Raw genomic sequence first — 15,723 nt, 5'->3', positions numbered from 1 at the left:
ATCGTTTTAGTCCCAAAACCGGACGGTACTTGGAGGTTTTCGGAAAGCTTAATTTCCAAAATTTCACCCCTACCCTAAGCCCAGGGTAGATGAGCTCATGGTCAGACTTGGGAAGGCCCATAATCTGACCACTTTGGACTTGGCGTGGGTTACTATAGAATGTCTATCCCAAATTTTACAACTGTAGCAGCCCCACTGTCTGAAAAAAAGTAAGAAAACTGCACAAAATTGTGCCCAAATTGTAAAAAGCTGCAAACCCAAAAATAAGATATCCCCTTCCGATATCAAATTGCAAACTATCTGTGTTGTGCTAAAAACATAAATCAATAAGTGACTGATTTAATCATAGACATACATATTCAAATACAACTGTAGTGCAAATAATACGGCTCAATTAAGAAAGCAAATAGTGTCCATCAGAAAAACCCAAAAGAGATCCCAAGATCAAAGAGAATCCCCTTTTAATGTGTAAAGTGAATAAACTCCTCCCTCATTCCAGGAAGATACTGCAAGTGTCAGCAGTATTCACCGTCACCAAAGGTCATATCAAGATGCGGGCTTACTAGTCTGAAATGACCCCCTTATTCAGAGTGGTCAGCAAAGGCTTAACCAGTATATACAGGCATCAAAGGTATCTCTGTGCCTCACCTTACAAAAGTGAAAGACTCAGTGATGGTAGAATGGTCTCCATAAGCAGTGGAGTCTTTCCAAGTCCTGAAGAGGGCCCTTTGTGCACAGCCAGTACTGCACTCCCTTGATTGCACTCCAAGGATTTTGTGGTTCAGACGGATGCATCTGATGTTTGTATTGGGGCAGTGTTGTCACAGGTACACTGTGGAGAAGAACACCATATAATGTACCTGAGCAGAAAACTTAATGAACATTAAAAGAAATATGCAGTAACTGAAAAGGAATGTTTAGCCATAAAGTGGGCCTTGGACCCTCTTTGATACTATTTGTTAGGGTGCCCATTTGACCTGATAACCGATTATGCTCCCCTCAAATGGATGGCCCAATAGAAGAAGATAAATAGACAGGTGAACCAGTGGTTTTTGGCTCTACAAGATTATTCCTTCACAGTAAACCAAAGGCCAGGTGTTAAGATGGGAAATGTAGATGCCCTGCCCCGGGTTCAATCCTGTTGGGCCACAGGTGTTCCAACTCTGGGGCTGAAACAAGAGGAAAAGGGGGGTTATGTAGCAGAGTGTCTCAGAGGGACCCTAGAAAAGTCCTGTGTGAGGTTTACACATCTCATAGGCTCCTCTTATACACTTTTAGGGATCTTTGATTCTCGGCTAGTTCAGGTTACTCCTCTCCCCATGGAAATTTGGACTCACCTGGAACATGCAGTCAGTGCTCAGAGTCTGGGGGAACAGACAGGTGGTGTCTGTTCGATCTGCAAGGTTGGTGAAAAGCAAACAAGTTAGGCTCAGACAGCCTGATAGTCAGGGTTTGTGATTGTATAGTTAGTACCCGGACATGGTTAGGATTTCGTTTTTTTGTCAGTTTTAAGCTTTTTCTGTTTACCTCACTGTACAACACTTGTAAATAAACTTGTGAATAGCAGAAATAAACACTGTTTACTACTACTTCATCAGACTGGTATCTGTGCCTAAAAGTGTGCTAACCCCAAGTAGTTTTGTAACTGCTACCTATCCCCAGCTCGCACCGTGTTTATGTAATAACATTGATACAGTATTCTGTGTATGTAATGTATTCGTATACTCTGTGGATATTTTGTTATGAACTTGGCATACTCACCTTTTATTAAAATATACACGATTGTCATATCTGCCTTTAAAATTCCCATAAAGGGGGTTTTGTACGATTGTTTCGGCTTCTCTCGAATAGTCATGCTGGACAACCAACATTGGATCAGCTGATCTGTGTATTCTGACAAGTGGGAGCCCCCACTGTCAAAATACAATAGCACGGGGGTGGGGGGGATTGTTGCATACACATTGCTTGTGCAGATGTGGAGATCTGGTTGAGCGAAAAGAATAAACTCCCTGTGTATACCCTACTAAGGTTTGGTTGGATTTAAATTACTTCTGTCCATAATGATGAAGACTAGAAAAATAGAAAGCTAGAACAATTATTTGTAATCCTTAAGATGCCTGGAAAGCCTTTTTGTGTTTTAGGATACAGGTGTTGGTATAGGTTGGACCCATGTTTGTGGAACTAGAAATCTCTGTACTAAGTGCAACATATGGTGTTTCTGTGTCTACAGTGTGAAATCATTAAAATGTAATTAATGTAGTCACTGTCTCCTCTTCAGGGTTTGCAAAAATAAAATATATGTCTATCATAAGATTATTAATTTTCCAGGTTAATAAGTTTGTTGATTTTATAGATTGCAGTCCTAATACAGCAGTGGGTTGTGACCAGTGATAACGGTGAAGTGTCGCCCATAGAGGTACATTTGCAACTTCTGGGGAGCCCACACAATCGCAGGACACTCTTTTTAAATTGGTGCATATGCTACTTCTCTGGGAAGCAGTTTCCTGCTCAGTTAGAGGATGGGATGTTCCTCTCCTGAATCATCCACCTATCTCAGGAGTGCACCCAATTTGGACGCATCAGTCTGGAGTCTGGAGCTTGGAGCTTGTAGCACGGGGCACTGGCCAGCACCTCTTTCAAGGCCTAAAATGCCTTCTCACATTCTAGTGTCCAAGACACCACCTTAGGCAGTTTTTTGGTTAAGTCAGTCAATGGTTTAGCCAGGCTACTGTAGTTGCACAATAACTTCCTATAGTAGCTAGCTGTCCTGAATGACATAAGCTGCTTTATAGTTTGAGGGATAGGCCAGGCCAGGATGGCTTTGACCTTCCCTGTCTCAGGGTGCCTCCTCCTACCCGGTGTCCCAAGTCCTGGACCTTAGTCATCCTTGCTGTATGTGACACTTACTTGGCTTCATGGACAGATTTTCTGTTGTCAGATCGAACCTGCAATAGGTGTGCCAATTGTTCTTCCCAGGTAGCATTGAACATGGCAATTTTATCCAGATAAGAGACTGCAAAGGTTCCCAGCCCCTCCAATTTTCATTCATGACTCTCTGAAAGGTGGCTGGGGCATTCTTCATTCCAAATGGCATGACTGTAAACTCGAACAATCTGAATGGGGTGATGAAGGCAGACTTTTCCTGAGCCTCAGGTGTCAGAGGAATTTGCCAGTACCCCCTGCTCAGGCCTTTGATTAGATAGTGGGTAGCTGCCAGCCTATCCAACAACTCAATCTGGAACATGGGGAAGGCATTTGCAATAGTGATGGCATTCAGATTCCTGTAGTCAATGCACAACCTGATCATCTAAACCTTTTTGTGAACCAGGACTACTGGGAATGCTCAGGCTCAGTGAGAGTTCTGAATGATCCCTAGCTACAACATTTCCTCAATCTCCATTTTCATGTTGGCCTGCACCTCTATAGAGACGTGGTAGGAAGACTGTTTATTGGGAGGATGCACCCCTGTGTCCCCCCCCTGGATGGCAAGTAGACATGGGCCGAACGACCCCTGGTTCAGTTTGTGGCAGAACTTTCGAACATAGAAAAGTTTGGAACCGAATAACAAACCCCATTGAAGTCTATAGGATCCTACCTGGAACAATCAAAAGTGCCCATTTGAAGGGTTATATGCAAGTAATTGGGCATACAATGTTTATGGGAGTCCGGGTACTGCCCTGGGGGACATGTAACTATGTATCAATGAAAAAAGTTTGTAAAAAACATAATTTTTAAATGAGCAGTGATTAACTGATGCTTAAAGTGAAACCATAAAAAATGAGAAATAACAACAAAAATTAAAAATTCCTTTAAATATAGTCAGTCGGCCTGTAAAGTGGCACATCTGTACCGTTTATAGAACCTGCTGCAGCAATAATGACATTTAGAAAGCCATTTAGAAGTGACATTTAGAAAGCCAAAAAAATAACATTTTCCCTGCAAGTTTTCTTTATCTGGAACATGGGATAAACAATGGCAATGTGACATTTTCCCTGCAAGTTTTCTTTATCTGGAACATGGGGTAAACAATGACAATTGTTTTGCAAACAATGGCTTGGGGAGCCAGTCTGTATGATGAGGCAATGATTTAGTGCACTCGGAACAAGACTAGAGATGTTTTGGATAAATTCTGGTGTCTCTTTCGCATACTTTGGATAGAAGTAACAGGTGCAGAAAAATTGGGCTTTGGGTGTTGGTGGTGCCGTACCGTAACTTTATAGAGGTACTCTTGATGAAAGCAAGAATTGGCCTTGGTGTCTAAAATTGAAATGATATACACTTGTCAAACAGGTGTGGAAAGATTGGACTTTGGGTGTCGGTGGTGCCTTCTCACTGTAACCCTATAGAGGTACTCTTTAGGTGTTAATTGTGCCCATGAAACCTACACCAAAAAAGTTTAACAGGTGAAAGCAACACCCACAAGCTAGGCACCCTAGACAGTCTTTCAGAGATTCCAGTACTCCAAAGCACTTAATCAGCGACATTGGCATCAGGGGCTTGATAGCTGCTGCTAATCCAGGACTGATTAATTTTGAAAAATGTCAGTCGGTCCATGGAGTCTGTGGACAGATTCATACCAAATTCCCATTCGGAAAACACACTGAATGCATGGCAGCTCAGCAGCTCAGTTGCATACTGGGAAAATTCTGGCCAGTGGTCTTTTCTCATGACCCAGTAACCCAGTGGATCATCAACTAGAGAGCTCCCCATGTCTGTTTTCACCCCTAGATAATCTCCCACCATATGATGCAGATGCTGCCAATGGGATGTGAAAGCTAAGAGCCCTGGACCTAAATTTTTTTTGAAAAGCATCACTGAGGCGGCCCCCTTTTCCACCGCTCCTCCCTTGACCAACAGAAGCCTCAAAACTATGTTTTCCATGAGACTGTATCCTACCAGAGTCTGAAAAGGCATTACATAAACTCCTCTTTAAGGTGTCCTCAAGAGATGTCATCTTCTGCTCCCTCTATGGGGACGGAATGAGTTACAAGACTTTCCCCTTGTTACGGTGGCCATGGAGGGTTGCCAACCAATAGTGATCCTTTTCCTTGATGCCACGTATTCTCGGGTCCTTTTGCAGGCTTTGAAGAATGATGGAGCCCATGTACCGCAAGTTTGTGGAGGCATGAGAAGCAGACTCCCCGGGGTCACTGAGGATTACAGTATCTGCAACTGCCTCTTCCCAGCCATGTACTACTCCCAAGGGTTTTGGGGATGAAAACCATCTGTTAAGGTTTGATGTACATCTTCCCCTGCTTCAATGCCTCCAAAACTGCCAGAATCCTCCCCCTGTCGCTGTGCCATACTCACACAGCACTTGTTGATGGCCCTCCGCTGCATGAGGCAAACTTTGCAAATTGCAATAGTGCAATCGGCTGAACATGTGCTAAAAAAGACCCAAACCGCGGAGCTGTGAGAAGTGGGTTGGGAGATAACAGCTCCACAATCTGTTGGAATAGGGTGTCTGCTCTCTACTCTTACATGATGGCTGTCTCATTGGGGTTGTGCCTCACCCTCACTTTCCTTATCTGCTCTATCTGGCACCCAAGTCATGTCAGTGACCTCATCATCATTATCACCTCCATCCTTGACATCACTGGCGCCAACTTGGCGATGCACTGTGGCTGAGGGAATATGACTGCCAATTTGTTGTTTACCAGTGTTCTCCCCTCTCTGTAGGCTCATGTTCCTATCTTCCTCAACCTCAGAACCATGATCTGAATCAAGTAATGGCTGTGCATCATCAAGGATCAAGTGGCTGATGTTGTGTTCAATAAACTCTGCTGACTCCTTCATGCCTGATGCTGGGGCTATGGCAGAAGTAGCGGTGGACAAGGAGGCAGAATAAGCCACTCTGGCAGCTGGGGTGGACTGCGTACTAGTCTCTGCTTGAGTGATGAGGATGAGGAGGATGAGGATGGTTTAGTAAGCCAGTCCACCACCTCCTCTGCATGCTGTGGCTGGATAGCACAGGCAACATCACTAAACAGAGGAAATGATGCTCTGCCTGAAGATGGACTACATTCACCTTTGCCTGTCGGCACAGACGCTGCTGGCACCCTCACAGTGCCATGGGAACATCTGCCTCTCCTTGTTGGCCTCCCAGACAGGATGGGGGCTTATTACCAAAATGTAATAAAGCTGGGGAATGTGTACGTGGATGCACTTTAACCACTTGCCAACCGATGCACGCTGATATAAGTCGGCACAATGGCAGCAGTGGGCAAATGGGTGTACCTGTACGTCCCCTCTAAATGGCAGGGCTAGCGGGCGTGCGAGCGCCCACCACATACAGCAGAACTGTGCCCGCGGGACTTACGGATTCAATTTCAGCTGGTGTCCCGGCGATCGTGTCACGGAGCCACAGAGCGGGGAGATGCCTCTATAAACAAGGCTTTTCCCAGTTCTGCCTAGTGACATGAAAGGGATCTACTGCTCCCTGTCTTTGGGAGCAATGATCGCTGTCATGTCAGTGGTAGCCCATCCCCCCACAGTTAGAATCACTCCCTAGGACACACTTAACCCATTGATTGCCCCTAGTGTTTAACCCCTTCCCTGCCAGTGTCATTTACACAGTAATCAGTGCTTTTTTATAGCACTGATCGCTGTATAAATGACAATGGTCCCAAAATAGTATCAAAAGTGTCCTATGTGTCCGCCATAATGTCACAGTCATGATAAAAATCACAGATCGCCACCATTACTAATAAAAAAAAAATAAATAAAATGCCATAAAATTATCCCCTATATTGTAGACGCTATAACTTTTGCGCAAACCAATCAATAAACACTTATTGCAGGTTTTTTTTACCAAAAACATGCAGAAGAATACATATCGGCCTAAACTGAGGAAAAAATGTGGTCTTTTTACATATATATATTTTTGGGGGATATTTATTATAGCAAAAAGTAAAAAATATTGCTTTTTTTTTTTCAAAATTGTCACTTTTTTTGTTTGTAGTGCAAAAAATAAAAACTGCAGCGGTGATCAAATACCACCAAAAGATCTACAGAGCATAGGGAACTGATGGAAGACCCTTTTTCAGTGGAGGAAGTACTAGATACGATCCGATCCTTAAAGAAGGGTTCAGCCCCGGGACCAGACGGCTTTTCTACAGGCTACTATAAAAAATTTGCCACATCACTAGCCCCCCATCTTTCTACATTTTTTAATTCCCTTAGGGATGGAGCCACCCTGGAACAGGAGCTTAATACAGCATTTATAACGGTAATACCGAAACCTTGCAAAGATCCTAGTGAAGTAATCAACTACAGGCCTATATCACTTATTAATAATGATATCAAAATCTTTACGAAGATCTTAGCGAACAGGATAGCAAGCTTTATCCCAACTTATATTCATAAGGACTAGGTAGGCTTCATCCCGGGGAGACAGGGACCAGACCAAATCCGTAGAACAATTGACGTTATCTCCCTGCTCAAGTCTGGGTGGGATGGGGGCCCCCATCAAAAGGGTTTCCTCCTTTCCATCGATCTGCATAAAGCTTTTGACTCAGTTCACTGGACCTACATCACTGACTTACTTCGCAGATGGGGGTTTGGACCCTATTTTCTGAACATGTTTCAATCCCTGTACTCGACCCCCTCAGCCCAGATCAGGCTCTTAGGGGGATACTCAAAGAAATTTGCAATTGGGAGGGGAACTAGACAAGGCTGTCCACTATCTCCTCTCCTGTTCGCGATTGCCATTGAGACATTGGCGATCGCGATAAGGATGAATCCAGATGTTAGAGGAGTGCGATGTGGAGATCAGGAGCATAAGTGTGCGCTTTACACAGATGACCTCCTCCTCTATATCACTTCACCTCTTACCTCCACCTCTGTGATCTATAAAATTCTACAGAATTTTGGAATGATTGCTGGCCTAAAGGTCAATTTATCTAAATCGATAGCCATAAATATTTCTGCTCCGCAAGACATAATAACTCAACTTTCCGCCAACTTTACTTTTGCTTGGGCTCAAACAGAGATTCTGTACCTAGGCATTAAGATAACATCAGATATATCCAACCTTTACAGCGCTAATTACCCCCCTCTGTTCCAAAAATGCAGAGGGGACCTGGAGAAATGGGCTTGATGTGGTCTGTCCTGGCTGGGTAGGATTCACGCGATAAAGATGACTCTTCTCCCGCGCCTCCTTTACCTATTTCGCTCCCTCCCTATTCCGATTAGGAAACAAACCCTCTACAGATTTCAATCTGAGATTCTCCGCTTTGTTTGGGGTCATAAGGGTTATAGATGTCCATCCAGCATTCTCTACCGCTTGAAGGGTCAAGGGGGGTTGGGACTTCCGGATTTATGGGGCTACTATCAAGCAGCTCAACTTTCGCAAATATCGGTAGTCTTTACAAAAGGTCCAAAACCTAGCTGGGTGTCCATGGAACGTCAGGCCACCCCGTTAAACACTATAGACTTCCTTCTTTGGTGTGACCCTAGAATCAGACCAGCCATCATGTCCCCGACCCTCTCACATTCTATTGCCCTTGGCACAGGCCTCTTTAAAAATCACAATCTGATTTCTCCCATGAGACCGCTATCACATTTGTTCCACAATGCAGACTTTCCTCCGGGGATGGTCATTAAGGCGTTCAAATGGTGGACAGACAAAGGCCTCTATAAATTAGGACACTTTCTTTCACATAAGGGCCCGATCACTCTGTCGCAATGTAGAAAAGAATTAGAAATGCCAGACTCGGAGAGATTCAGATTCTCTCAAATATCCCACTACCTACAACTCATTTGGTCACGTAATTCTGACTGCACCTCATTAACTCCGTATGAACATTGGTGTGCAAACACAATAATCCAGAGGGGAGGTATTTCCCTAATCTACACAGCACTAAAATCCAATGATGAAAAACCTGCTTATGCTCGAGCCTGGGAGGAAGACACAGACTGCGTCCGCTCTCTAAAGGAATGGTCGATCGGTTTCCTCAGATCTTATAAAGGTATTCTAAACATCTCCCTGATAGAAGCTAGTGTCAAAGTTATAACCCGTTGGTATTATGTTCCTGCTCACCTGTCAGTCATCTTCCCAGGGACCTCCCCTCTATGCTTCAGGGTATGCGAGCTACAGGGCACAATGATTCATACATAGTGGTCATGTCCGCGAATTAGATCATTCTGGCAGAAAGTGTTCCTGATCATTAGCACCGTATCAAAAAAAGTATTAACCCCAGACCCCATTACTGCACTGCTTCACGGGAGGATTAAGGATATCTCTAAACTAACACAGAAACTGATATTCTTCATCCTCTTAGGGGCTAAAGTAACTATCGCCAAATGTTGGAAAAAATCTAGAGTTTCGATGCTCGGATTTAAGAGGAAGGTATCTTGGATTATGACGCAGGAACAAATTGTTGCCAAATTGAATGACAAAAGTAGCCTCTTTTTGGATATATGGGAACCTTGGGCCAGATACTGCGGGATCCCTTTGTTCCCAGGCATGTCTTTGGAACCTGGAACTAGAGAGACTACACAGTGAAGATGCTCTCCACCCCCCCTCCTTTCCTCTTTTCTCACCTTTCTCTATTTTTCTGTTGGAGACTCCCTTGTCTCCCATGTTTGCTGGTAATAACCAGGTAGTACCATGCTGCCTACTGATGCAAAAGGTATAGGTTTAATGTTCCATTTCTCTGTTATTTGTCGGGATTAGTTTGGGTCCTAACTATCGCTACAAAACCTATTACATGAATATCGAACCCTGGATATCAGGTTTCGGCAGGTCTATGGAGGGGCAGTTTTCTTTTCTTTGCTGTATAAAAGAGGCCTTTGTGCCTCAACAGGAGGGAGATCCAATCAGACAGGTAGACGCCTCCACAGATTGATCCCACAGGGGTGGAGCGTCACCGGCTGATTGAACCCCATTGGCCTCTTCCTATTAGGAATAGGGTATTTTGCATCCCGCTCCTTCGGAGTAGGAAGTTACACTTCAAGATAACACCTAGATCTACAAAATGTTTTGATAGGCTGAGCTTATAAGCCTCTAGCTAACTCGCTCTACTGTGTCAATTTACATATAGCTTATGTTGATTTACTGTATTGCACTAATTGATCTATGTCATCATTTTTGCTACCTTTTTATACTGTATCTGTATACCCACTCTCTTCAAAATAAAAAATTTTTAAACGAAAAAAAAAAAAAAAAAATACCACCAAAAGAAATCTCTATTTTTGGGAAAAAAAGGACGTTAATTTTGTTTGGGGGTAACGTCGCATGGCCATGTAATTGTCAGTTAAAGAGACGCAGTGCCGAATCGCAAAAAGTGCTCTGGTCAGGAAGGGGGTAAAATCTTATGGCGCTGAAGCGGTTAATCAATGGAACGTGGTATTTGGTGTACTTCAACTTGTGTACTCACTACACAGACACTCCACTCCTCTGACACACTATAATATTCTGCAATAAAACTGCACTGACGCACTGCAATATACTGTGGTAAACGCGCACTAACGCACTGAAATATACTGCGTTAAATGCGCAATAACGCACTGCAATATACTGCATTAAACTTGCACTAACACACTGAAATATACTGCATTAATGTGCACCAATGCACTGAAATATACTGTGTTAAACGTGCACTAACGCACTGCAATAAACTTGCAATAATGCACTGCAATATACTGCGGTAAACATGCACCAATGCACTGAAATATACTGCATTAAATGTGTACTAACACACTGCAGAATACTGTAATAAACATGCAATAACCCACTGAAATATACTGCTTTAAATGTGTAATAGTGCACTGCAATATGCTGTGGTAAACGTGCAATAACGCACTGACATATACTGCATTAAACATGCACAAACGGACAGAATTATGATTAGAACATACAAATAGAAGAAGACTGGAAAAGAAACCAATATCAACCTTATATACTCATTTAGTGAAAACTGCATTCTTAGATATAAGTAAGTTAGATATAAGCGCGTGCATACATGGAGAGATTGTAGTGTGTAGGCCCCCGGAGGTTACCTATGGTACTGCAACCCACACCTCCTAACCAAACCCAGATACTACCTAGTAAAACTTGGTATGAAGATCATGGGTAGGGAGAGAAAACAAATATGGTCACAGGCATGATAAACCTGGGGAAGCTACCACTGGAAACCAATGGATTGACATTAGTGTCGTTAAGAGAATCTAAACCCATACTTATATGTATAATACTATTCATAAATACCGCACACACAAGCATGGATATGCCCAGATACACATCCAGGGGTGAACATAACTACAATGGTGGGCAAGGGGGATCAAGAACAGGTCCCATGTGGTCTTCCTAGGTGCTGCATAATGCAAGTCATGGACAAACCCAGATATTGCCCAGTAACTCTTTAAAAAACATTTCATCAGGAAATCCCATTCTAGTCAGATTTAAGTACCAGTACTAATAATTGAGTCACAGTACTTGTATTAAAGGGGGTTTATGATCTGAAGTCAGCCCCCTACAGTCAAAGAAGGAATGTAAATAAAGGGGGAGTTAATAAAAGGAATTAGAATAAGACTAAAATCTTAGGCAAATGTTGATGTGTATAGTAGATTAGGGAATGATGAGCGCTGTGGGTCTGAAAACCAAGAGGGGTATACTCATATGTATGCCTGAATATTAGCCCAGTATGAAAGCTGAGTATCTCCATTGTTGGAGAGATTAGTGTGTAGGTCCCTAGTGGTTACCCATGGTACTGCAACCCACACCTCCTGACCAAACCCAGATACTACCTATTAAAACTTAGTGTAAAGATCATGGGTAGGGAAAGAGAGCAGATCGAGGGGTACAAATGCCCCCTATTATAAAAGGTTAAGGGTTGGCTATAAAATTCAAATCTATATCTAAGTTGAGCCCTTTGGGGGCAAGTGATCCTAGCTGGTATATCCAGCTGGTTTCATTCCTGGGTTTGGTTAGGAGGTGTGGGTTGCAGTATCATAGTTAACCACTGGGGCCCTACACACAACCAACAATGGAGATACTCAGTTCTCATACTGGGCTACTATCTAGGCATTCATATGAGTATATCTCTGTGGCTTTCAGCCTCACAGCATTCACTACTTCCTGGTTTACTATGCACATCAATATGTGCCTAAGATTTGAGGTTTATATCAATCCCTTTGTTAATACCACTTTATATGTTCATCTCTTGTTTTTTTGGAGGGGGCTGTTTCTAGTTCACAAACCCCCCTTTTTTAACACAAGCAGTTTGACTCAATTATAAGTACTGGCATATAATTTGACCCTTATGGGTTTTCCTGATGAACTGTTTTCTAAAAGCTTTACTGGGTAATATCTGGGTTTATTCATGAGCTGCAGTATGTACCTAGGATGACTACACGGGACTTGTTTATGACCCCCCCTTTTTTGTTCATTATGCACTTAGGTTTACCCTTGGAAGGTATCCAGGTATATGCATGCTATATATGTGTTATTTATGAATGTATACCTCCTTTGTATTTATGTCTGTTATTATTTTATATAAGACGAGCGCAGATGCATAGGGGCATTTTTTTCTATAGTATTTGTCCTTTTTGATTGGAGGGATGTTGGCGCCAGTATGAGCGTGTGCATTATGCTTCCCCGTAGAGGTTTCTTACACACCTTTCTTCCATCTGTTTAATGACTGCTGCTATTGGTTATTTTTTGTGGGAGGGGGAGGAACCCCGCATGTCCGCTCGCCTTATTAGACGTGACAATCAGTATGGTGGCACCGCCTTTGATAACGTCCAATGACGAAATGCGGAAGGTGTGGCTACGCTACTACGTCATTTCCGGTACGGAAGTAAGGGGCTGGAATGCAGGTGGAGCGCAAGCTGTGAACCAGTGCCCTTACAGATTGCCTGTTTCATTGTGCTTATGGGTCTCCCTGTACTGGGACACATTTTGTTTTTGCTTATAACTTTTAATAAATACTTTTTTTTAAATACTACTGAATGGAAGCCCTATCTCTTTCTATGAGGATCTAACTATGAACAGCTGATGAATCAACTTTGGGAAAAGTGACCAGGAAGACTCCCTTGGATATCCTTACTGGGTGGAGTGAGCTGCTGAGGCCCTACAGTCTACAGATGCCACGTGTGGACCACTAGGAGAGGTACCAGGAACCATCCCAGGCTATCTTTACATGCCCATTACCCCTGCAGGGGTGCAGGGAGCTGGTGAGTGGGGACCCATCAGAGGGAGCACAGAATTCACGCGATTCTCTGAACACAAGAGTCACTTGAGCACTTTGGACTTTTTTTTGTTTTTCGCTGGTCATTTTGGAGCTTCAAAAATAATTTTGTGTCTGTATAATGACCCACTGCAACACGGGGTCCCTGGCTACTGCTGGCTATGGCACAGCTCTAGGTGTGATACGCTCGCTCCACTCTATTGGCCGTCTGTCTCATGTCTTCTGCACAGAGACTCGTCCCTATAATCAGGGCTCCCGGCTCACGGCCTATGAGTTGGTGTACGAAAAGATGCCGGCAACTCCCATCACCGACAGCATGGCAGCGGTCACCATGCGAGAGCGGCATGTCAACGCTGTTGTGGTGGGAGCCGACCGAGTGGTGGCCAATGGGGACACGGCTAATAAAGTTGGAACATACCAGCTGGCCATCACTGCCAAGTACCATGGAATACCCTTCTATGTGGCCGCACCTAGCACATCATGTGACCTCAGTCTGCCGACAGGAGCCAGCATCGTGATCGAGGAGAGGCCAAGCCATGAGCTGACAGACATTAATGGTATCCGTGTGGCAGCTCCAGGTATTGGAGTTTGGAACCCAGCATTTGATGTCACTCCTCATGAGCTGATTACTGGAATAATCACAGAGATAGGAGTCTTCAAACCAGGGGAGCTTAAAGCTGGACTGAGCCGTGGTCTTGAAAAACGTTCTATAGTGTAATAAAATAATGCAGTGAAGAGGGTGAGGCAACGTGAGGGGCAACATTTTTAACTGACATTCCAATCATCTCTGAAACCTAAAGATTTTGTAAATCCTTACATACTGTATACTAAGTGAAGTGACTGGCTTCAGGTGATACACAGAGATTAAACAAATCCTCCTGCAAAAAAAAAAAAAAAAAAAAAAAAAAAATAATTTTTTATATATATTTTATATCTTCATGCTGATTTTTTATTACTGTTTATGACTACACATATGTTTATCTCTCAAGGTTATTCTTATGCACACATATATACGTGAGGTTTATTGGGATTCACTTAATATTTATTTGTATTTGTGTATTGCACATTTTTTTATTTTTTATTTTTTGCACATCGGTATGGATGCATGGAGCCTGCATTATCGGGGTAATTAACCCTTCCATACACGCATTCACCACTGACATGCATATTGCCACTATATTCATCCTTATAAGTTAGCCAGTAGGTAGCGCCACCAACCCCACATATATGGATTATATAGAATATGCCCATTGAACCCTCAGAATTGTTGGAGATGTGGGTATACTCCAGGAGATTTTAATATCCCCACTAGGGCAAAGAGAACGCAGGTAAGTCTGCTGCTTTTCTATGCGAGAAAGGCAATAGTACTGAATTGGAAAAGAACAGAAGCTCCCTCATTAGCCTTTTGGAAATATTTAGTAAACAACAACTTGCCGCTGTATAGAGAAACTGTATATTGTAATAGAGGATGTGAAGAAAAATATGAGAGTCTGGGCAAGCTGGATAGTAGAACCTACAACAGCTTCTCAGAATTCCAAAGAGTGAACAGCTAGAATAATAAGAAAGAAAGTAATAAGTATATAGGAAAGTAAAGGGGAACAACAAACCACACCATAAACACAAAGTTTTAGGGGGAAGAATGAATGTTTTTATATGTTGTAATTATTATAAAGAAAAGTTATCTGAATGCTCCTGCGAAAGTGGGAAAGTTGAAGACTGAAAGTACCGTACATGCTGTAATATGTTTTTTCTATTTAGAAAATGAATAAGATTTAATAATAAAAAAAAAAACAATAAAAAATGCACTGGAATATACTGCTTTAAATGTGCACTAACATACTGCAATATACTGTGGTAAACCTGCAATAACGCATTGCAATGTACTGCAGTAAACGTGCAGTAATGCACTGAAATTTACTACAGGTAACCTGCCCTGACAAAATAAAAATACACTAAAGCAAAATGAACGGTCACACTACACTCACACTGTACTATCACTAGATTCACACTAAAGTAAAAATGAATGGTCGCACGCTGACTGAACTATCATTAGATTCACACTAAACTGATACTTTACACTCACAATAGAATCACAATAGCCCACTATAGCACTGTAACTCGTCATCATGACATTGTCCAATCATGGCTCTGACAGTGCTATGTGCCCTGATTGGACAAAGCTTTCATTGCTTCAGCCAATCAGGGCTTTCAATGAGCTGTGTGGCAACACAATGAATTGTGGTCATTTAGTGGGCAAAACAAATGGTTGAATTTGGGTGTTCGCAAAGGGGCAAACAGCCAATTTTTGGGCCAAACGTATGCTCGGGTTGAAACATTCGTCCAACATTAACAGCAAGGTGCAACCACCCAAGTTTTCTTTTGAACCTGCAATGTTATACTGCCTTAGGCTCAGGTCTACTGCAGACTGGCATGTTCACAGGAAAGGCCTTCTGCTGTCTACCTTACTCTCCTAACCTGACAAAGTAGGTGACATCATTCAGGCACTTGGTGAAGGTCTATGGGCCCTCCCATG

At 42.9% G+C, this 15,723-nt stretch overlaps 1 protein-coding gene across 1 annotated transcript; it reads left to right on the top strand.

The window, feature by feature from the left end:
• Positions 1 to 13,306: 13,306 nt before the first annotated feature.
• LOC141147713 (methylthioribose-1-phosphate isomerase-like) lies at positions 13,307 to 14,070 on the top strand. The gene has a single exon (XM_073634907.1). The coding sequence runs from the start codon at positions 13,312 to 13,314 to the stop codon at positions 13,906 to 13,908; it is 597 nt and encodes a 198-aa protein (XP_073491008.1). The 5' UTR covers positions 13,307 to 13,311; the 3' UTR covers positions 13,909 to 14,070.
• Positions 14,071 to 15,723: the final 1,653 nt, after the last annotated feature.

The sequence above is a fragment of the Aquarana catesbeiana genome, linkage group LG06 (genome assembly GCF_042186555.1).
Source record: "Aquarana catesbeiana isolate 2022-GZ linkage group LG06, ASM4218655v1, whole genome shotgun sequence".
NCBI lineage: Eukaryota > Metazoa > Chordata > Amphibia > Anura > Ranidae > Aquarana > Aquarana catesbeiana.
The sequence above is the reverse complement of the archived record's forward strand: the minus strand, read 5'-3'. Positions and strand labels throughout refer to the sequence as shown.